The sequence below is a fragment of the Loxodonta africana genome, chromosome 2 (assembly GCF_030014295.1).
Source record: "Loxodonta africana isolate mLoxAfr1 chromosome 2, mLoxAfr1.hap2, whole genome shotgun sequence".
Classification (NCBI taxonomy): domain Eukaryota; kingdom Metazoa; phylum Chordata; class Mammalia; order Proboscidea; family Elephantidae; genus Loxodonta; species Loxodonta africana.
The window spans coordinates 130,711,778-130,735,736 of NC_087343.1; the positions used below are offsets into that span (position 1 = coordinate 130,711,778).

At 41.0% G+C, this 23,959-nt stretch overlaps 1 protein-coding gene across 1 annotated transcript in view; it reads right to left on the reverse strand.

The window, feature by feature from the left end:
* Positions 1-8,520: 8,520 nt before the first annotated feature.
* The window catches only part of LMNB1 (lamin B1), a 75,837-nt gene continuing 60,398 nt past the window's right edge, over positions 8,521-23,959 (reverse strand). The window contains exons 9-11 of the mRNA XM_064275714.1: positions 23,157-23,276; positions 14,819-14,926; positions 8,521-12,296 (exon numbers count right to left, since the gene is read on the reverse strand). Coding sequence (XP_064131784.1) covers positions 12,255-12,296; positions 14,819-14,926; positions 23,157-23,276 — 270 coding nt within the window. The 3' untranslated portion in view covers positions 8,521-12,254. The remainder of the gene's footprint in view (positions 12,297-14,818; positions 14,927-23,156; positions 23,277-23,959) is intronic.

Here is a 23,959-nt window from a genome sequence, read left to right on the forward strand (position 1 = left end):
GGAAGAGAATGAGGCAGTAGGCGTCAGAAGCCAACTGTCGGCCCTAGGGAGGACATTCAGGAAATAAGAGGCTGTATGCCCCACCAGGTCAAGGGACTAGGAGGTGAGGACACATCTGTCTCTACAACCTCCTGGTAGCTCTTCTGAACATAACAGGGGTCACCAGCCCCCAGATGGAACAATTTGCCATATGATACAAGTCAATTAGTGGGCAGCACACCCGTTTACATTTCCTGCTCCGCCCTATCTCTTCTCCGAACTGAATGAGCCCCTTCAAACATCAGGCTTCTGGAATCCTGTCGGCTTCCTCATTCCCCCCAGATATAGTATCAGTGCGTGTTGTTTCCCAACTATAACCATCCAAGTCATTCACATCAGGTCAGCCCTTTCCTACCACGTCTGTGGAGGAGCACACACAGGAAAACAAACTGCTTCAGAAGAGCAAGGCGCCTGTGGTACCCCATTATGGGTCTGATCTCATTATCGTAGCTTAGGATTCATATGCCAAGAATGACAAAAGAGCCCAACTGCCTCCCTTTATTTCATAATTCACTGTTTCCCAACTTTCACTTGTTCATTTTGGGAAAGAGCTGGCAAAAAACCCCATGGTATTTCTTCTAGCAACCTGGGTGGGAAGAGAGGAGAAAGTCGATTCTGGTTGGGTTACACACATACTGCTTTAGTATGCCAGGGGCTTTGCCTGTTAACACTTAAATCCCCTTTCCCTGATGAAGGCTTGCATTATTAGTTTTAAAAATGAAAATCTGAAATAAACCTACAGCTATCATCTAGCACAAGGGAGAGCCTGTCATCTGAGTCCCATGGATCAAGCACAGAGGGTCGGTACCCGATGTGTGTTCAAGGATTAGGTGTGTCTTTCCAAGAATGGGATGATTCAAGGAGCAGTCTGTCAGCCCTGTGAGCTGGGAAAGGGCTAAAAGAGAAGGATGGCCAATGGGCACAAGCCAAAAGACTTTCTCAGTGTTTGGGTCTCAATGAAAAACTCAGAAGTGATGGCCAAACATGTTCCAGAAATCCTCTCTCCCATTTCCCACTTGAGCCCTGAGCACATGGGGTACCTTGGCAGTCACTGACATTTTTGGCTTTAAACAAAGGTGCCAATGTGGCCGACCTGTCCCAAGTATTGACAGCATTCACAAATGCCTCCTTTTCTGTTAGAAATGGAAAGGGACCCAACAGGGACATTGCACCTCTGCATAGCAGAGACAAGCCACATGTCTCAGTGTTTAAAGTGAAGAGGAGAACTACACTGAAACATGGTTTGGAACAAATAAATACAATGGAGACCATTTCAGGAGGGAGTTGACATTTGTCTACAATGAAAAAATCTAAGTGCATTTCCCAAAGCATCTAACTGGGAAATAGCTACTCTCTCCTGTAATATTCAATTTTCAAAAGAAGACTTTTAAAAAAGTAAATATTGCTTATTCGCCAAACTTAACATTGCTTTCACCTCTGTCTTCAATTAGGTGTAGGGTGGGAATGGGGCTGGTTGTGATTCCCTCACAAATATGGGTCTCTTCTGTGGGTGACGCACAAAGTCTATCTTTGGGTGCCTTAAAGCCCAGAAACTCCAAATTATCCACGCACTTACCCAGATCATATCAGTTACAGCAGGGGGAGCCAAGTCTCAGAGAACCCCAGTAGGACGCTGAACCTTACCCAACTGGTTGGAAGAAGTATGTGATGAACCTCAGCATGCTCCCCTCCCATAAAAGTACTCACCTGGGCCCTTGAGTTCAGCACTTGGGAATTTCACTTTCAGGACCACCAGGAAAGAGCAGGGAAACAGGTCCAGGGTGCAGCCCTGTGGTGCCCTGCCCTTGCCAGCTGTATTCCTCTTGTGGTCTGATCACTCTAGTCCCCTCTGTTGTGTCTCTATCTGCACAATGGAGCCCTGGCTGAAGTTGGGACTGATTCATACATCCTAGAGCAAAATGGTCTTCAGGGCCAAGGTTATATCTCTTAGTTCATGCTATGAGTAGTAATGGTCAAGTTTTAATAAGTTCAAAGAATCCCAGTAGGAAGCCAAACAACGTGAGCCCCGTCTTTGTCTCATCCATCTTTTTCCCAGAGGGGGGCTACATGAGGAGGCCACCCTTGTCACAACCACGGGCTTGCTCAGCTGAGTTCTTCCAAGGCAATAAGAGCCATCTTTGAAACTCAGCCTCTGACCAGACAAATCTTTCCTAGTGGTCATTTCCTGTAAGAGACCAGCTGCCCCAAAGCCTGCTGTATGTGGTGACTTCCTTTTATAACAGTGCTTATTACAGTTGTAGTTTTACCTATCTGTGTGACTATATGATAGGCGCCTGTCTCTCACACTGCCTGATGAGTTCATTAGGGCTAGGACAAGATTTCCTTTTATTCAACATCCTATCACCAGTGCCTAGTACACAGGCTGGGTGTGTAAGTGCTGAAATGCTTGTTGGATTCATATTTATTCATGAAATGAGCAAAATGTGGTGCTTTCAGTGTTCCCAATGACTTCCCTTGTTTAACCACTCAAACGAGTAAGTTTAGGAGTAACGTTAACTCTAACCAACATTATTTTCACTTGTAAACTTGCATAAGCCAACTAATTAACAACCTTGTCATTTCATAACAGAACAGTTATCACCTTATTTCCCACCTTAATTTCCCTAATCAAAATTTTTGAAGTAATCATTTGTTTTAAATACTATTTATTTAGTTATTAAGCACCTACTATACTGGCTCCAGCAATTGACAGAATACCAATTAAGATGTCTCAACAAACGGATGCAGCCGCTGGAGGAGCTCACTCGTCTATGCCAAGAAATTTGGTAGATAGTCCCCTGGCCAACTGACTGGAAGAGGTCCCTATTTGTGCCCATCCCAAAGAAAGGTGATTCAACAGGATGCAGAAATTATCAAAAAATATCAATATCGCACACAAGTAAGACTTTGCTGAAGGTAATTCAAAACCGCCTGCAGCAGTACATTGACAGGAAACTGCCAGAAATTCAAGCCAGATTCAGAAGAGGACGTGGGACAAGGGATATCATTGCTGATATCAGATGGATGGATCTCGACTGAAAGCAGAGAATACCAGAAAGATATTTACCTGTGTTTTATTGACTATGCTAAGGCATTCGACTGTGTGGATCATAACAAATTAAGGATAACATTGTGAAGAATGAAAATTCCAGACCATGTAATTGTGCTCATGTGGAACCTGTATGTAGACCAAAAGGCAGTCGTTCCAACACGACAAGGGGATACTGTGTGGTTTAAAATCAGGAAAGGTGTGTGTCAGGGTTGTATCCAGTCACCATACTTATTCAATCTGTATGCTGAGCAGATAATCCATGAAGCTGTACTATATGAAGAAGGTGGCACCAGGATTGGAGGAAGACTCATTAACAACCTGCAATATGCAGATAACACAACCTTGCTTGCTGAAAGTGAAAAGGACTTGAAGTACTTATTGATGAAGATCGAAGACCACAGCCTTTGGTATGGATTATACCTCAACATAAAGAAAATAAAAATCTTCCCAACTGGACCAATAAGCAACATCACAATAAACACAGAAAATTGTGAAGTTTCAAGGATTTCATGTTACTTGGATGCACAATCAACACCCACAGAAGCAGCAGTTAAGGAATCTTTGATGCATTGTATTGGGCAAATCTGCTGCAAAAGACCTCTTCAAAGTGTTAAAAAGCAAAGATGTTACTTTGAGGACTAAGGTGCGCCTGACTCAAGCCATGGAATTTTCCATCACCTCATATGCATGCAAAAGCTGGACCAAAGAAGAATTGATGCCTTTGTATTATGGTGTTGGTGAAGAATGTTGAATATACCACAGACTGCCAAAAGAATGAACAAATCCGTCCTGGAAGACGTACAGCCAGAATGTTCCTTAGAAATGAAGATGATGAGACTCCATTTCACGTACTTTGGACATATTATCAGGAGGGACCAGTCCCTGGAGAAGGGCATCATGCCTAGTAGAGGGTCAGCAAGAAAGAGAAAGACCCGCAACGAGGGGGACTGACACAGTGGCTGCAGCGATGGGCTCAAGCCTAACAACTGTGAAGATGGCACAGGCCCAGGCAGTGTTTTATTCTGTTGTACTTAGCATCACTATGAATCGGAACTGATTCAAAGGCACCTAACAGAAACTATATCGGTATGATCTTTTTACAGTCTAATCCTCTTATCAACTCTTTATAATAGGACTTTTGTTCCTAGTTTACAGATAAGTAAACTGAGATGCAGGGATGTTAACTTTTTTAAGATTTACCACTAAATGACAGCAACTGCTGCTCATATCAGGGGTTTTCCGCTCATAGAGCTAGTTTAAAGGCAAAAACAATGCCGCGAGAAGCCTCATCACTGTGGGGAAGCAGAAATTTTGGACATACCCATGACTACACTTGGCATGTTTTTAAGAATGGTCAATTCTCCATCACCAAAAAAAATTTTTTTTAACCTCCTTTCTAATCAGAGCTGAATCACCATTTCCAACAATTCCTGTTATTCATATCCGCCCCCCGCAACTAAGATAACTGGGAGGTACTTGTACACACTCTGAGTCATTTCCCACAATCCCCATTGCTTCACTGAGACCCAACCTGCCTTTAAGTACTTCCCGGGTCCTCAAACCACCTCTAAAGGAGACTTTTATTCAGGACACGGAATTTCCTCTCTGATGTCAGAGGAAGTGCTTCCTGAAACAGCCAGCTCGGGAAAGGGCAGTGGCTTTAAGTCTCATCCGAGTACCGAGAATACAATATGGTGGGAGGCAGACGGAGAAATTGAGCAACAGCTTGTGCTACAAAAAGTTGAATCCATTTCCCGTTCCTAAGTCTTATCCTTGGGGGGTGACAGGCACGAATGAGCTAATACACATGAAAGCATTTTCTAAATTGTGCCACGCAAACAGTATTTATTACATTTGCCATTAATTTGAGGAACATTAGAAACATCAAAGATTTAAAATGGGGATTTAGGGATTATCTGATGGTAGGAATTGTTCTCATTCATTTTTTGACATAGTACTGTTTTCATTTGTAAACTGGCTATGTAAATTAATCTGAGAGATGCCTGTGATAGTAGGATAGATGTGATTGTCAAAGACACAAACCTGGTGATTAGACTAAGTTTCTCAGGAAAAGGACTGGATCTCTTATTGTGATATTCCTGGTCCCTTGCTAGGCAGTACCTGGCAGAACTAAATTTCCAGTGAATGGTTACTGAATGAATAAATGAATGACAGTGAATAAATGACAACCTCTGGGCCTGTTATCCAACTGTAAAACAAGGATGACTTTTATCTAATGTGGTATCACAAGCTTTAAATAAGGTAACGGTTGATGTTATAGCCCTGAGCAGAGTGCCTTGTGAACATTCAGTGTTTGATTCTTTCCCTTTCTGCCTCCTTCCTGTTTGTGGTTCTCACACTGCTTTTTGTAGTTCTCCTCTACTGTGTGAAGACGACACTGCCATATGCTTCATGTTCCCCACACAACGAACAGGGGCCTGTCAGAGCAGTGCTGCATTTCCAGAACCCTGCGCCTGCCGGCTTCCCTCAGTTGGGTTCCCAGCATTTCCTCGGCTGCATGATACAACTAAGGGTCCCGCTTCAGATCCCTTTAGGGGTTTCTGGTGTGCAGAGGACTCTGAGTCACCCAGTGCATTCACCTCTGGTGCCCAAACCTTTCCTTCTCCACAGAAGGATTCTAACCATAAGCACTGCCCAGGTTAAGTCCAGGCCCACTTAGAATGGTCAGACCAATGCTATGGGCACTCGGCAAATGCTTTCAGCCTTTGTTTTTCTTCTCCAGGGTTCAAATTTCTTAATGATTTTCCTCTTAGCAGGACAAAAACTTGTGAGAAACGGTCTAATACAGCAGCTGGGAAAATATTCCATAGGAAAAATTTGGCCTCAGAAAGAGCTCAGGTTCAGTCCCTTCTTGGCACCAGATAGAAGAAGCAGTATAACAAAGAAGTGGGGAGCTGGCAGCAAAGAGGAAGGCTGGGTCAGAAGCCCAGTCTCTGGAAGGGAAGCAACCAGCTGCTAGAGTCCAAGTCAAAAAGTAGTGCTTATTAAAGGGCTGTAAGAGCTGGGAGGCTCCCTGTGTAAATATAGGGAATCATGGGAGAATGAGAAGGAAAAAAGGAGGGGAAAACCAGTGAACGGGGAATCATGATTTGGTAAACTAGATAATGAAGAAGTCATCTGAATGAAGATCATTCTCAACCACTTAGCTAGAAAGTCAGTTCCCTGCCAGAGCTGAGACCTACTCAACACAATAAGATACCTGTGTCTCTCTGGGGTGGTTACACAGTACACACTGTAGCTAACACTTTCAGCTAAACTCATGGGACTCAGGACTACATGGAGGAAGGCTGTGGAAATACCTGAATGTATTCAACAGACCAAACCAGACAATTTGAGCATAATTAGCCAGATTGAGTCACAAAGTACTAAGGAAAATCAAATGCTAGTGAAGGTACCTCTAACCCTATTATATGGTGAGAACTGCCCCAAAGCTAGGATCTGTGTAGAAATTCAGAAGGTGAGCAGATGCTAGGGTGGGAAAGATGATTAGGGCATATAAGCTGTAAGCCAAGTGGGTCATGAAATAGGCAAGTGAAAGAAGACCTAAATAAATGGAAAGGCATACGTGTTCATAGATTGGAAGACAATATTGTTATGATGCCAATACTACCAAAGTGATCTACAGATTCAATGTGATCCCTATCAAAATTCCAAGAGTTTTTTTTTTTGGGGGGGGCAGAAATCAAAAACCCAATCCTCAAATTCATACGGACTGCAAGAGGCCCTGAATAGCCAAAGCAATCTTGAAAAAGAACAAAGTAGGACTCACATTTCCGACTTCAAAATGTGCCATAAAGCTACAGTAATCAAAACAATCTGGTACAGGTATAAAGATAAACATATAGACCAATGGAAATGAACTGAGACCCAGAAATAAACCCACACATCTATGGCTGATTGATTTTGACAAGGGTGCTAAGTCCATTCAATTGGGAAAACACAGTCTCTTCAATAAATGGTGCTGGGATAACTGGATCTCAACATGCTAAAGAATGAAGTTAGACCTGTACCTCACACCACATATGAAAATGGATCAATGACCTAAATAGAAGAACTAAAACCATAGAACTCTTAGAAGAAAACACAGGAGTAAAGCTTTAGGACAGGACCTTATTTTTGGCAATGAATTCTTAGATATGAAACCAAAAGCACGAGCAACAAGAGAAAAAACAGATAAATAAGACTTCATCGAAATTAGCAACTTTTATTCAACAAGGGACATTATCAAGAAAGTAAAAATACAACCTACAGAATCGGAGAAAGTATTTGGAAACCATGTATCAGAGGCTTAATATCCATAATACATAAAGACTCAAAAAAAAAAAAAAGAACAATCCAAAGGACTTGAATAGACATTTCTCCAAAGAAGATATAAAAATGGTTGGTAAGCACATGAAGAGATGCTCAAGGTCATTAGTCATTAGGGAAATGAAAATTAAAACCACAAGGCAATGAGATACCACTTCACACCCACTAGGATGGCTATTATCAAAAAGTAAATCAGCAGTTACCAGTGGCTGGGGGGAAAGAAGAGTTATTGTTTAAAATAATGATGGTTAACTACACACAAATACACAAAGTGAAATAAAAGCTAATGCAGAGACACCTTTAGGCTCCAAAGAGTTTGAAATCAACACCTAGGTGATTTAGGATAATCACTTATCATTTGGAGGAGCACACACAAACCAAAACCAAACCCGCAGTCATCCAGTTGATTTCAACTCACAGTGACCCATAGTGACCTGGCCCACAGGGTTTCCAAGGCTGTAATCTTTATGGAAGCAGACTGCCACATCTTTCTTCCATGGGGTGGCTAGTGGGTTTGTACCACCAACCTTTGGGTTAGCAGCGTAGCGCTTACCCACCTTGCCACTAGGGATCCTTAAAGAATAAAAAACCCTAAAAGGGGCCAGGAGCTGCATTACTCTAACAGAAAACTTGGCTGGCATTTAAACAAGAATTCCAATTCCAACTGGTGGAGGAAACATTCAAATAAAAAATCTGGGCTAGTTGTGTTTTACTGTTATGAAGTAATTAAGTTACTGAACATGCTGTCTCAAATTGAGAGGTGCATTTTGTCTCATTTTGCCATCAAAGGACAGGATTTACTATGCTGTTAAAAGTGAAGGAAAATACATTATTGTGGCAGTGAAGAGCTGGAGGTAGGAAATGATTTCACTCTCCAGGCACAGTGCATGGATCCGGAGCGAACTGACTACTGGTCTACCTCTGACTGTTCTCTGCCCTCACTCTGACCCTCTGAAACAGCAAAGCAACATCCATTCGTAGTACTGCTCCTCGTTATTAACCATTCTTCCCATTCAACACTGTTCACGTGAAGCTCTTCTCTCAACAACTTGAACTATGATTTATGTGAGTTTTCCATGTGTTACACCTAAATATTTTCCTCCTCCCCATCAATTTGGCTCTGAATATCTCTTCAGTAAGGCAGCCAAATGGGAGAAACACAGAATCCTAAATACTACCTTCTTCAGTGTCTTTGTTTGCTGGGGACAGGGAAGTGGAGTCGGTCCCAATTTCAGAATTCTGGGTTTTGTCATGCATATATCATATAAATAAACAAACTCCTAACACTAGGGTTCGCTCCCCTCTGGTGGTACCTCCTAAAATGCATATTCCTTCTGCCACTCACCCAATACGGCTAAAAAGAGTAGATTTATCTGCAGTTTGCTTAGAAGCCAATGATCCAAAAGTATGGATTATTTAAAGATATTTTTCAGTTTTTCTTATTTTGTTTTTAACATGCTTTTTGGCCAGGGGAAAAGGGGACATTCAAATAAATTTCTTTGTAATTTAAGATTTGATAAAGGAACAGGGGGTGAGATTGATTTAGGATAATATGTCTCAAAAAATATATACAAATGCATACACAAAGAAGTGTGTGTGTGTGTGTGTGTGTGTAACGGAGGACTAATCTGACACAGACAAATCCTCCTTCCACTATTCAGTGGGTAAAATATTACTAAATTTTTGTTGTAATATAGAGCCAAGCTTAAAAGAAAGAACAGGAAATGCCCAGGTGCCGTAAAGGAACATAAAGGAGTTGAAGTCTGAAATACCAGCCTTAGGGATGGGAGCTGAGGACAGGCAAATTGGCTTTGAGTCCACGCAAGAAAGAGGACGTAGAACCGACACTGCCACATAAGGCACAGACCCTCAAAGCGCTCCTCGAATCCCCATACACCAGAACACTGCCAGCCAGCCCAGGCACAAACTTCAGCTCGGGCTTTGGGGCAGCATGTTGAAAAACAAACACCCGTGCACAAGTCTTGTAACAGATTTATACTACAAGGTGAGGAGGAAAAAAAGATTGGTTCCAAACCCTGGCATCACTGGGGCCCTTGCACAGACAAGCCTCAAATTACTCTGTAGCAGCACCAGCAAAACTGTGGGACACAGCCCAGTCACAGAACAAACCACCCTTGCTGAGGGTAAGTTCACTTGCCTGAAAACCCCATGGGGAAGCAAACCACCGTCAGGGAGAGTTAACAGATGCAGCTTATATAAAAATTAGCACTACACGAACTGAAGAAAATAGAGACTATAAAATAAATGACTAAAATGATTTTAAAAGAATAGACACTATGATGAAATTTTAAAAAGTATGAAAAAAGAACAGTTAAATTTAAAAAGAGAAGTCAAAGACAACTTCAGAAATAAAAAGTACAGTCCATGAAATTAGAAATGGAATAAACTACAGATTAGACAGAGCTGAGAACAAAATTAGTGAGATAAACACAAAGAAGTTAAAGAGAAGTATTAAAAAAAAATCTGAAAGAGGATAGATTCAATATAAGCCTAACTGAAATCCCAGAAGGGAAGAACAGAGAACAGGGGTAAGCTAGTCAACAAAGAACATCCAGAATCCTTTTAATGAAGAACATTAATAGCTGAACAAGAGGAATAAAAATACATCCATATCTAAACATCGAGATGGAATCATAATTATCAAAGATAAAACAATGAACTCATGAGGGGAATTCATACTTGTTATAAAATATTTAAATAATTCAGAAATATACTTATGTTATATCCATGTCTTCCATTGATGCAGATACATTAATGCACACAAAAAACTATTAGATTTCAGAGCGAGCAGAAAACGCTACCCAGTGGCCCCTGACACTCTGTCCTGTGGTAAAGAGTTCAGCTCAATTTCAGAAAACCTTAACTTATTCCAAAATCTGTCAGCTTCATTAGACTCTATCTATGGCCACACATCCAGGGACATTAAACTGTTTATGTAAAGTGAGCCCTAGATTTTTACTCTAAATTTCACCAGCTATATTGCAGCTGTTAATTTTTCTTAATGCCAATTAAAAGTGTTGATTTTTACTACCCAATTCATCCACCAATAAAGTACCCAGAATGTATTTTGATGACAAGAACCCCATCTTGTGGCAAAATGTTTCGCAACCAAGTTTGGCCATACAGTGGCATTCTCACTCTGAAGATAAATCCACGTCAAGAAGATATCATTTTATCTGCTTCACCAGACAGAATTTCTAACCCAGTATTTATCTTGTGTCTGCAACGGCACCAGACTATGCAGTAAATCTGTGGAACACGGTAATTCTGGGGCTTTGTGAGTTATTTTCAAGTGAAAGCTGGAAGTCTTTGCGCTGCTTACTGCAGGAATATTTTAAGAGAAAAGCAAACACTGACTCTGGGCTAGCTTCTGAAATATTATCATCTGTTCATCCCAGGTATGGTTCAGGTAACCACTTTCTGCAAGATGAACTCACTTAACTAATGCAATCACAAGACAAAAATTCCCCAAGACCCCCGACAAACCACACCTAATTATCACCATACATAATAAAGCTACTCCAAACCTGTATTTCATTTTATTCCGTTAACTCTCTAAGAGTTTAGCTTTTAATGAATCCATTTCCCCACTCCCTATTATAAAAGACAGTAAGACTAGATTATAGAAATACTGTCTTCATTTTCTCCTTTAAAAGGAATGTCTTCCTCATTGTCTTCTCCCACTGTCTCTTATGTTCCCATTTTGCTTTCCAACTTAAAAGAGGTTTTGAAGAGCCTTATTACTAATGAGCTAAAAAATATCACGTACAGAGCACAATGCATGGCTCAATAAATATTAGCTATTATTATTGTTTTTATTGTTATTACCATTATTCTTAATGACAATATAGCACTAAAAAGAATAAAAGAGATCCCAAAACTGCTTTTTTGTCCATTTATCTTGCTCATAGTCAAAGCCTTGATGAAAAACCCAGTTCAAACAGGAAGCCAAATTATTAAAAACCAAACCCAAATAATATTTTTCTCCCCTCAAAGCCCCTGTTCTTTTTAAAAAGGATTAAAAAAGACAGTAGATTAATATTAAAACAGCTTTTTATTTGTTAATGTCACATAAGAAATAAGCAAGTTAAACTATCTTAAAAAACACAACTAATGCGTTTTAATAGAGAAGCCCTTCCCTCCGCCCACACCACCCTCCCTGTTCCCCTTGTGAATTAAGAATCTAAGAGAAGTAACCATAAAACAAAGTTTTGTGGAATCCTTCATCCAGAGTTGCTTACATGATGATTAGGTTAATATTGCCTTCTTACAAAATTTCTCTTTTCTATTTAAAAAAAATTTTGTAACCTTGATTGCTTATTACAAAAAAATTCAGTACAAAATTCAATATATTGAAAACTGCTTTCCCCTCCCTCACAGCACCGTTATATAGCAGAGAATAATCAAGAGCAGATTGCTTATCTAGATGGAGCAATCTTCAAATTAACCCAGACACACAGTGGTTTATTCCCACCCTCCCTGCCCCCCCCGCCCCCATCCTGCATAAGAACTTAAAAAACACACACACACACACATACAAAAAATGTCAAAAAAAATTGGAGGGACCCTTTCCAAACAACAGTACACAGTTAGTTCAGTGTCAATAATTCACATCTTGCAACAAAGTATATGGATATGATTTGTTTTACAAAACTTTCAGTGTCAAAAAAGGAAATTAAGGCCATCAGATTTCGCAGCTTAAAAATTCACATAAAGAAATATAAAAATATTCTGTGCTTCGAGAAGGCTCTGCACTGTATGTAGGTAAGGATTACCATACTTTATTTTGAGGAAGACAGTTGACTTGAGAAGTTTACATAATTGCACAGCTTCTGTTGGATGCTCTTGGGGTTCCCTGATGGGGAAAAGAGAAAGAAATTTAGTGCTAAGAAGATGGATCACGATATTTTAAAATAAGACAATTTTTTTTTAAAATAAGGGATACTACAAATCCATACAACTTATTTCAAATGGACCCTTCACATTTCCTCTCATTTATCGTTTTTAACCTTTTCTGATAGGCCTCTTCCCCAGAATACTGCAACAAATTTCAGAACTGTGATTCTCCACTCCGGCGGCGCATTCAGAACCTGAGGGTCTTAAGAAAAATTCTGATCTAGGTCTTTAGATCAATTAAACGAGAATCATTCGTTTAACTGGAGAAGGGCATCTATGTATTAGTGTGTATTTATAGATGCTAATATATATACATCCCTAGGTAACTCTAACATGCAGTTGAGTTTAAAACCACTGTTTAATAGACTCCATTTATAAAACAGGAAACGGGAGGTCAGTGGACTCTATCCTAAACAACCACATCAGTGAGTGCAGCTTGCCAGATTCTGAATGTCCACATCCCAAGGCATTCTGCATTGGACTCATCCTTGAAGTGAAGTCAAAATGGCCCCTGGGTTAATTTCTTTTTGTCACCCATTAATTCCTTAAAAGCTCACAGTATGGCCTGTAACTCACCACTCAACTAGACTGAAATTGGTCTCTTGAAGGTCACCGAAAAAACTTCCTTATCAACTTGAAAGGCCTATTCCTGGCCTTTATCTTTCTTGAACTCTCTGAAGCAACTGACACTGCTGACTACCCCTCAGCCTCAAAATTCTCTTCTCCGCTAGTAGCAAAAACCACCTCCTACTTGCCTGTCTTGAAAGCCGTATCTACAGTTCTTCCAGCTGTTCTTCTTCCCCCTTTACCCCTAGCTGCGGATGTCCACCATGGTGCAGTCTTTGGTTTCTCTTTCTCCCCAAACACTACTCTATTTCTTCTCAGAGCTTCCACCATCATCTCCTTATGGTTATGCTAAACCTGAATCTGAATCCCGTGCCTTCTCTTCTCAGCTACCAACATACAAATTTCCAACAGCTTAGCAGACATTTCTATTCTGGCATCCTATCGTCGCATCAAAAGTTGCTGATGTATAATTTATCATTTTCACTCTCAAAACTGATTTGCCCTTCCAGCTTCCGGACCTTGGTACCATTATTTCCCTGATTACAAAAACTAAAAACCTCACTCACCTTTGCCTTCTTTTTCTTCTCCCACCTTCACATTCAGTCACTAAGCCATGTGACTCTACATTTATATATGTCCCTCAGTGTGTCTGCAGTCTCCCTTCCGTTCAGCCTGCCCAGTGATATTCTGAAATCTGGCTCTCAATTTCAAAACTGTACATTCAAGACTGGACAAGTATCATTTCCCAGAAATATTCTCAACTACTCCAGGAATCTCATGCTCTAAGCTGGCACCTTGAGATATCTCTTATATTGTTATTTTAGTTCCCGTTATTACGATGTTTCTCATGAAGGACAGGAAATAGATCTTATGCTTTTTTCTTGTTGACACCAAGTCTAAAATATCTGTTCTTAAATATTCCACCAAAATGTATGAGAGGGCATCCAGCCCACCACAAATTCAGTCTACCTCACATAACCAACACTGAGTGGTTCTCAATCTTGGGGGATAAATACAGAAGAGAATGTTTATTTGGTATAAGACTTGGGCTAATGGAGCAGAATGAACTTACAAATCTGGAGACAAGAAGACAAAGCCTTACAAGGATAAGGGTAGGGACTTTGATTAATGATCAGGCTAGACCAGCTTGAGAATATAAATGGAAGGCTCATTAGTTATTAATAATTCTAATTTAATTAATTAAAACCATATTCTGAGTTTCTTTATTTCAAGGGCTCTTAAAAAGCCCCAGCATCAGCTAAAATCTGTCTTGCAATTAGATAATGATCAAAACTTAATACAGCAAGAAAGTAATTTGTTTCTCATTGGAGATAAATGTATTACTCTTTATTTTTATAAGTTTATATGCTTTAGTTCAGTGATCTCCAAGCTTTTAATCACAAAACCCTCTACCAAATCCACTGCCGTCGAGTCGATTCCGACTCATAGCGACCCTATAGGACAGAGTAGAACTGCCCCATAGAGTTTCTAATTAGCGCCTGGCGGATTCGAACTGCCAACCTCTTGGTTAGCAGCTGTAGTACTTAACCACTATGCCACACCAGGGTTTCCACAAAACCCTCTAGTAAATAATTTTTGATCATGTATTCCAATCCATATATACTTATTTATAATTAGTGATACACATCCTACTATAATAATGCATTATATATACTACAATGTAAAAGACAAGATTGAAATATGAGACAATGAGATAAGGGAGGAAAAAAGTGCTAACATTTTCTTCTAGTACCCTAAAGTACTACCTTGAACATCCCCTTGAAGGCACAAACCCACTTCGTAGATCATTGCTCTGATTCATCAATAGAGCGAAAACATCCCTACTATTGGTTTTGGTTTTCATGTAATTCTGTTAATAAAATTTAAAACAAATACATTAAGGTAAAGTAATACCTGCTGGTGAAAAAGTTCTTCCTCTACAACTGCTTCAGGTGCTTCTTCCTCCTCTTCTTCCTCTTCAGGTATGGTTGTTTTAAAGACTGTACTTCTTTGAGCAACCTCCTAAAAACAATGGTAGTTTGATTTTAAGTTAAAATCACAAAGGCTGCAGAGAAGGGAGACCTTTGCTTTGCATTCCTACATCAAGGATTGTTTTTTAAGAAGGCGTTCCATCAGTAGATTTGGCTACTGGACAGGATTTGTTGCATAATTAGTAGCAGTTCTTAGATCTTCAATATTCCCTGTAGCAGAGCTACTGGTATCCAATATTAAATACTTGCTGAGAAATTTGCCCTGTTTTTTTATTCCATTCTGTTACTAAGAACTCTGCAAATATTTTGGCACACTAAATTCTTTGTAACACTCAACATGAATTTAGCTTAAAGATCTCAGCACCTAGCAAAGAGAGTATGCTAAATAAATGCTGAATAAAACAAAGCTGGAAACTAACTGTTGTGATCTCAGGGATCACAGTGGCAACAAGACCACTTGAAGAGCGAGATGAAAAGGGCAACTGGTTCAACCTTGAATGAAATGGAATCAAGACAGATGAGTGCTGTATACTAATAACATCCTAGTTAGGTTCCAAAGTACTCTGTACAGAAATAGATCTCCCGTCATTCACTGGAGGTAGGACAGAAAGGAACCATTTCCATTTTCTACTAAAAGGCTCAAATACAGATTACCTTCCTGCAGAGAATGCTGATGTGGCACAAATCCAACAGTGTTTTTGTTTATAAGCACAAGGCTAATCTGATGATGTGGCAGCAAGTAAATGAGTTTGTCCTAGAGAGTGCTGCGGAGCATCTCATATTATTCTGCACCACGTCTTAAGGTCACTCAAGAAAGGTTACTCCACGGAGGAAAATGGTAAAAATTGCTTCAGTAAAAGCTTATCTGAAATGCAACACGGGTCAGCTAGTTTAAAATGGCAGAGGAAGAAAACTAAAAATCACTGTCATAGAAGTGAGACTTCAATTGTAAATATGTCCAAACTTGTATTTCTGTAAATGAAGTATTCTGTAGGGATTTTTGATTGTTGTTGCAGGGCCATGGAAGATGGCCACGTTGAGTCTCTCAACTAGCCAGGAACTTCAATTCTGTGAGATCTGTCTATGTTTTCAAGCTCAAACAGCCATTTCACAAACATAGGCCTGTTTCAACTTAGTTATTTTAAAAAAGCCTGTGATTCTTTGAATCAATTACAATTTTTGAACCAAAACACTGACTGCAGATGGCATGGCAGCATACAAAACAGAAAAAATATTCTCAAAAAGCTTTGAGTGCCCTTTCCTCAGCTCAACTTAAAATGAGGAGTCAACGAAAACTCTTCTGTTACAGAATTCTCACATTCCAGCTTAGCAGCTCCTGGCAGATGCGCACGCTGCGCACCTATGCAAACACTGGCCCCCAGAGTGCCAGCATACTTAAGACTATTAGCCTCACATGAGAAGCTTAGAAAACAGCATCTTACTGAACTTCATTAATTATGAATTACTTTAACAACTTTTATGTAAGCCTGCTGTTAAGTGCTTTTCATTTGAAAACATTTAAAAACCAGTTAACTTAATGCAGAAAGCCTCTATTGAAAATAACTGAACAAAATAATGTCTTAAAATCTAGACAGAAAAATAAAAAAATCTATATAGAACCAAAAGATGGTGGGAGGTTTAGATTCAGGAAACTGTTATTAATCAAAGTACTAAAGCATAAATGTCTTTATCCAAAAAACCCTCTCAATAAGTTTTTTTTTTTTTGCCCCCTTCCAGTTGACTGACTCATGGTGGCCCCATGTGTGTCAGAGCAGGACTTTGTTCCACAGAGCTTTCAATGGCTGATTTTTGAAAAGTGGATCACCAGACTTTTCTTCTGAGGTTCCTCTGGGGTGGACTCAAGCCTCCAATTTTCAGTTAGCAGTGAACGTGTTGACCATATGCACCACCCAGGGACTCCCTCAGTGAAGTAAGTACCCAAGCCTAATCAAATGCCCTAAAAGGCATTCATAACGGTCTGACATGACCAGTTTTACTCTATAAAATTCATTACTGGCCTGCCCAATTCAATGTCTTGTGCACATAAAGTATATTAATTTATTCAGCAGTACACTGTAGCCAACTGGCAGCAACTGACTATGCTCACCTCTTCACAGCTCTGTGTTCAGTCACATCATGTCGGTCGGCCTGAAATCAGCCACGGCGGGAGTATCTACACCTCAGAACTCAGCAAATGCTACAAGTCAGGGCTTTTCTCGTTGGAGCAGTCAGTTGTTAAACTATTATATCTCTCTATACATAAGTATTTGCATAAACAAAAGTTTCAGTTATGCTATCTTCTGGAAGGTGCAGAGAAACTGCCTTATTTTTTTATTTCCCTCGTAGAAAAACATCTCATTTTACTGTGGTGACATTTGCTGTTTTAACATTCAGCACCGCTTCCCTTGTTTCTAGTAAGAGCCCCTGGTTTTATCTGGGTACCCATCTCTTCCCCCACGGAGCACACGTGTGTCACAAGATGCCAAATGAAACCTGACTTGGGCGGCGGTGGGGGAGTACAGTTTCAGGCTCTTGACTCCAGGGGCTGGTCTGGGGTGGGCATGTGACCCAAGCTGCTACAATAAAAAGAGGCTTAGGATGAGGACTCCTTGGGGGAAGACGCTCTTTCCCACCAGAAGTGAGCCTGAATTGATGTACCTCCAGGAGGGCCTGTAGCCACCCTGTGTCCATGATGTTAGACAACCTAGGAGGCAGAGACAAGAGACAGGTAGGTCCTTGGCATCGTGTGAGTGCACTATTGGTTATGAGAGCCCATTAATTCCCATCATTTTAAAGCTAGTTTAATTGAATTTTCAGACTTTCCTAACATCTGAGCAAGAAAAAATAAAATATGTAAAATTAAACTGACTTAAGCCAATTACCTACATTATAGAAAAGTGGTCTTTATGGTGGTAAAGACTGTTGCTGCTATCGGCTGGAAGCTACAAATAAATATGGTCTTACAGAATTAAATGAATAAATACCAAACGTATTTGACAGTCACAGAAATAAGTAAGAACTGTGTTAATATTTTCCTTATCTCTGACAGGAATGATTAATACAGAGCCTAGAAAGCAGGAGGCAATAAAATCTTGTTTAAAGAATGGACAAATTAACCAAATAATCTCCTATACAGTGATGTGACTGATGAAGGGCAACTCGCGCTTCAGGTAGCTCTACTGAAGTGCCATCAGTGATGGTGCCTCGAGATACATACCCCATGTCAGGACAGCTGCTTTGGTCACATGTCACAGCATTCTGTGACTTTTCAACACGTTGCATTTCAAATATCTTCCTCTAGGATTGTTTCTAACTTGGATCACGTCTTCACACAGAAAAAAATGTTATAAACGAACTAGATCCTGAGGCTCATAAAAAGCCTGTTTAATTTGCCATATGCCCCTTAAAACAATGCTCTTTGAATCTGAGCTAATCACCACTCACAAGGGTGTTCTGAAAAACACATGTATCTTGCCTATTTCAGACATCTGATGTCTAACTAGCGTAAGAGCTACCGTAACTACAGCACTTGGGTAACAGCACCTACAACAGCTGGGAGATTCTGAGGTGTTCAAGGCAGGAAGCAAGCAAAGGCTTCCACACAGAGAACAGGAGAAAAAGCCAGCATGGTGAAGGCTCTGAGTCACTGAAAGCATTGTCGTAGCAAGAACAGGGTCTAGAGCTGAGCCCTAGAGCATTTTGGCATCAGTAAGAAGTTAAACAGCAAAGAAGGTAGAAGGTACAGTCAGTGAGGTAAGAGGAAAACAGAATGAGTGTGATTCCAGGAAAACCATGCAAGGAAAGTGTCTTTGAAGAAGGGAGTGGTAAACAGGTTAAATCACAGTGTCCTGTTACGGGCTCCTTCTCTACTTGCAGAGTGCCCTAAGAACTTAGCATCTCCAGATGCACCCCAAAATCTCACACAAACGCACTAAGAACCGGAGTGATAAGTAATATGCCATTTTACTTTAAATCTCAGTCTCAGATCAGGGACACTCTTTCAGTAGAAAATGAATTCATTATGAATAACAGTATAAACACTGGCAGATTTTTGCAGTGAGGTCCGAAAGGAAGATGGCCAAGTATAGGACTTTTTATGCAAATACATCAGATCTGCACATTGAACCCTAATTACTTTGTATCACTTATTACTTTATTTCTCTTATTACTTAAATAAACATTCATATTTAATTTTTAAAAAGTCTACCCACTAAATGGAAACCCTGGTGATGTAATGGTTAAGAGCTATGGCTGCTAACCAAAAGGTTGGCAGTTCGAATCCACCAGGCGCTCCTTGGAAACTCTGTGAAGCAGTTCTACTCTGTCCTATAGGGTCGCTATGAGTCGGAATTGACTCAATGGCGCTGGGTTTACCCACTAAATATTTACGGGAATGCCTACTATGTGCAGAGCACAATGCCAAGGTGAATCACAATAGGTCCTTGTCTCCATGAGCTTAGCCTGGAGTGAAAGAGGACAACCAGACAAAGGCTGTGCAGGGTAAGAGGCCTGCACCTGCGCTTGCACTATCTTCTTTGCTGTTTGACTTCTTACTGATGCCAGAATGCTCTAGGGCTCAGCTCTAGACCCTGTTCTCTCCACCAACAAACTCCTTCTAGTCAGCCAGTCCTATAACATGAAACGTCACCTATGTGGCGAGTATTTCCAAACATCTCTAGCTGAGCTTCAAGTCAGTATTTCAATTACCTGCTAGATACTTTCAGTTGGATGCCTTACTGATGCCTCAAACTTAATATGGTCAAAAGAGGTCTCCTGATCACCCTCCTGAGCTCCCATCCTCCATGCCAAGTCTGCTGCTTCTCCCACAGCTTCCTCAGTAAACGGCACCAGGACTATTTAGTTGCCCAAACAAACACACTAGGGGCCAACTTAATTCCCGTGTCTCTCATCCTTACCATTTAACTTATCAGTTAAGTCCTATCAATTCTATCTCTAAATTCTCTCTTCAGCTGGTTCACTTTTCTACCTACAGAACCACCTCGGTCCAAGTTACAAGTCAGTTAGTTGCCTTGTCTCAGCTTTTGCTTTCATCCTCCCTACAATCCACACTGCACACAGCACCAAGATTTACATGTTAACCCTGCTCATTGTATCATGTCACTCTCCTTAAAAACCCTCCAGCTCCCGATCATTAGCCATTAGAGAAATGCAAATTAAAACTACGATGAGATTCCATCTCACACCAACTAGACTGGCATTAATCCAAAAAACACAAAATAATAAATGTTGGAGAGGCTGCAGAGAGATTGGAACTCTCATACACTGCTGGTGGGAATGTAAAATGGTACAACCACTTTGGAAATCTATCTGGCATTATCTTCAACAGTTAGAAACAGAACTACCATACAACCCAGAAATCCCACTCCTCGGAATATACCCTAGAGATACAAGAGCCTTCACACAAACAGATATATGCACACCCATGTTTATTGCAGCTCTGTTTACAATAGCAAAAAGCTGGAAGCAACCAAGGTGTCCGTCAACAGATGAATGGGTAAATAAATTGTGGTATATTCACATAATGGAATACTACGCATCGATAAAGAACAGTGACGAATCTCTGAAACATTTCATAACATGGAAGAATCTGGAAGGCATTATGCTGAGCGAAATGAGTCAGAGGCAAAAGGACAAATATTGTATAAGACCACTATTATAAGATCTTGAGAAACAGAAAAAACTGAGAAGAACACATACTTTTGTGGTTACGAAGAGGGGAGGGAGAGAGGGAGGGAGAGGGTTTTTTATTGATCAATCAGTAGATAAGAACTGCTTTGGGTGAAGGGAAAGACAACACTCAATACATGGGAGGTCAGCTCAATTGGACTGGACCAAAAGCAAAGAGGTTTCCGGGATGAAATGAATGCTTCAAAAGTCAGCGGACCAGGGGCTGGGGTCGGGGGAACATGGTTTGAGGGGACTTCTAAGTCAATTGGCAAAATAATTCCATTATGAAAACATTCTGCATCCCACTTTGAAATGTGGCATCTGGGGTCCTAAATGCTAACAAGCGGCTATCTAAGATACATCAATTGGTCTCAACCCACCTGGAGCAAAGAAAAATGAAGAACACCAAGGTCACACAACAACTAAGAACCCAAGAGACAGAAAGGGCCACATGAACCAGAGACCTACATCATCCTGAGACCAGAAGAACTAGTTGGAGCCCGGCCACAATCGATGACTGCCCTGTCAGGGAGCACAACAGAGAACTCCTGAGGGAGCAGGAGATCAGTGGGATACAGACCCCAAATTCTCATAAAAAGACCATACTTAATGGTCTGACTGCGACTAGAAGAATCCCGGCAGCAATGCTCCCCAGACCTTCTGTTGGCACAGGACAGGAACCATCCCCGAAGACAACTCATCAGACATGAAAGGGACTGGTCAGCGGCGGGGAGAGAGATGCTGATGAAGAGTGAGCTAATTAAATCAGGTGGACACTGGAGAGTGTGTGGGCAACTCTTGACTGGAGAGGGGATGGGAAGATAGAGAGAGAGGGAAGACAGCAAAATTGGCACGAAACGAGAGACTGAAAGGGCTGACTCAATAGGGGGAGAGCAAGTGGGAGAAGGGAGTAAGATGTATGTAAACTTACATGTGACAGACTGATTGGAATTGTAAATGTTCACTTGAAGCTTAATAAAAGTTAATTAAAAAAAGAAAAAAAAAACCCTCCAGCAGCCTCCCATTCACACTCAGGATAAGAACTGCACTCCTTGCCCGGACCAGCACGATCTGGCCTCTGCTGACCTAGTCAGCCTAACTCCTAAACTGTTCTCTCCTTCTCATTCTCTATGTTAGCCACACTGGCCGCCCTTCCTTGAAAACACAGAACTCTTTCCAGCCTCAGGGCTTTTACACTTGCTGCCCCTCTACATGGGACTATTTTCTGTTTTCTCAATGGCTGGCTCTTTCTTAGCATTCAGGTTTCTACTCAGGTGTCATCTGCTTGGAGGGCCCTTCCTGATCACCCTGACTAAATCAGGTCTCTCTGGTGACTCTGTGACACCTCTGTTTATATCTTTTTGTTGCACTTATTAGAAGTTTTCTTGTCACTTTTTATTCTTTGGCTAAACCTACTCTCTCTAGAATGTAAGCTCCATGAGGCCAGAAGCCATGTCTATATTCCTAGTATAAAGTGGCTGGCACACAGCAGACATACGGCATTTTCCAAAGAAATGAATTACTATGTATATACAAATATGTCTGGCCAGTCTGTCCACCAGGTTTCCCAGCCTAACATTCACCTGCATATCTCCTTTTAGCACCCACGTATCTGTTTGTGCTGTGAGGTGTGAAGCAGCAGAGCCTGTCAGCCTAGAGGCTGGCGAAAAGGTCAGAACCAGGACAAGGTCTAGCTGTGGCTTCCTTGCAAGTCAGCTTAAAACTCTCATGGCAAAGAGGGATGAAGCAGCAGCATTACGACTAAAAGGAAAACCATTCTGAACTGCGACTATAAGCTCCCTTAACATGCTTACTGCACTAGCAACAAAGAAGGAGGACTCTCAAATTCTAAAAAGAGGTTGGTTGCTGTTTTATATGATGTCTGCATAAGGTAATTAAGCTAGTGAAAGAGAGGGATTAAACCATGCTTTACTAGCTTCAAAGCAGGCTTTACTAGCTTTACGAGGAATTGCGGTATTTCTAAGGCTAATATATTGGTGGGTGGGGAGCACGCACATGTGTGTGGTACATTTATGTGGCAGGGGGAGGAGGAACGCCAGGACTGACATGGTGACGACATACACATCAAGCAGATGTGCACCTCACAATCTTCGAACTCAGAGTTTCAGGGACACTCTGAGAGCTAGTAACAGGGTTAATAAGTATTTATTGAACAGACTGAGTCCTAGAGACCAGGCACTGTTCCAAGCACGTCCCAGAGACTGTCTCATTTAATCCATTAATCCTATTATCTGCATTTTCAGGTGAGAAAACTGGAATGAGAGGTGAAGGCACTTACCCAAAGTCACAGAGCAGGTACGCAGTGGAGGCAGAACTGAACGCCAATGATCTGACTTTGGAGGCTATGCTAATAATCAGTGTTCTGTGGATATACTCATGTTTCATTCCAAAAATTTGAAGATAGTTTTGGTTTAGTTTACTCAGCAGCCTTGGTCTGATTTAAATAAGCAATTATTTCAAATTTCAATTTGATTTTTGAAAAGAATTCACGCTTGCATGATGAACTTTCAGGTGAAATTGACAATGGAGTGGTACTAATGAAATGGCCATACCTCTCCCTGAGAATTTTTCAATATAACCTTCACATCTTCGCCAGTGCCCCAAGAGTTCTGGTTTTTCCAGATGAGGTCGGTGGGAGGACTGGCTGTGACACCAGCATTTGCAGCCCAGATCTGGAAAAAAGAAAGGACGTCAGTACACCCAGACCCCAGATTTCTCACATGCCAATGACAACAGCAGCACAATGATGAGGCGCGAACACCTTGTAAGACTCTTAGGATGATCCTGAATGTCTGAGAATTGTTTCCTACCTTCAGACTTTCTATTTTAACTAGATATATGCTAGAACTCAGAGAGTTCTCAAGGTCTCAGCTCCCCCATCAGATAAATGAAGATGCTGACAGACAGGGCTTGGGAGTGAAGCTGCCTACATTCACGCACTAGTTCCTCTATACACACGCTGATCTTAAGTTAAGTTACTTCACTTTCCTCATCCATAAAATAGACTAGTAATGGTACGTATACTGCATGGGCCTGTCATGAAGAGTAAATGGTTACCCACATACAGGGGCTGGCTCACTCAATGAATATTAACTTTCATTATTAGCATCCCATTATTCTAAGAGTTTCATGGTCCATTCTTCTGAGTTACAGTCTTCTGACTGCCCCGCCTCCAACAGTGTCCTCCAGGTGCCTACAGCAGGAATTAAGATGAGATAATGACTAACTTCTCTCAAACCTTCTCCAGCACAGCTTATCTAGAACACTTTTATGGAAATTGGTATGTCTCCAACTAAGGATACTGTCACAGTCCTCCAGACTGTCTGAGATTGAGCTCCAAAAAGAATGCAGGAAA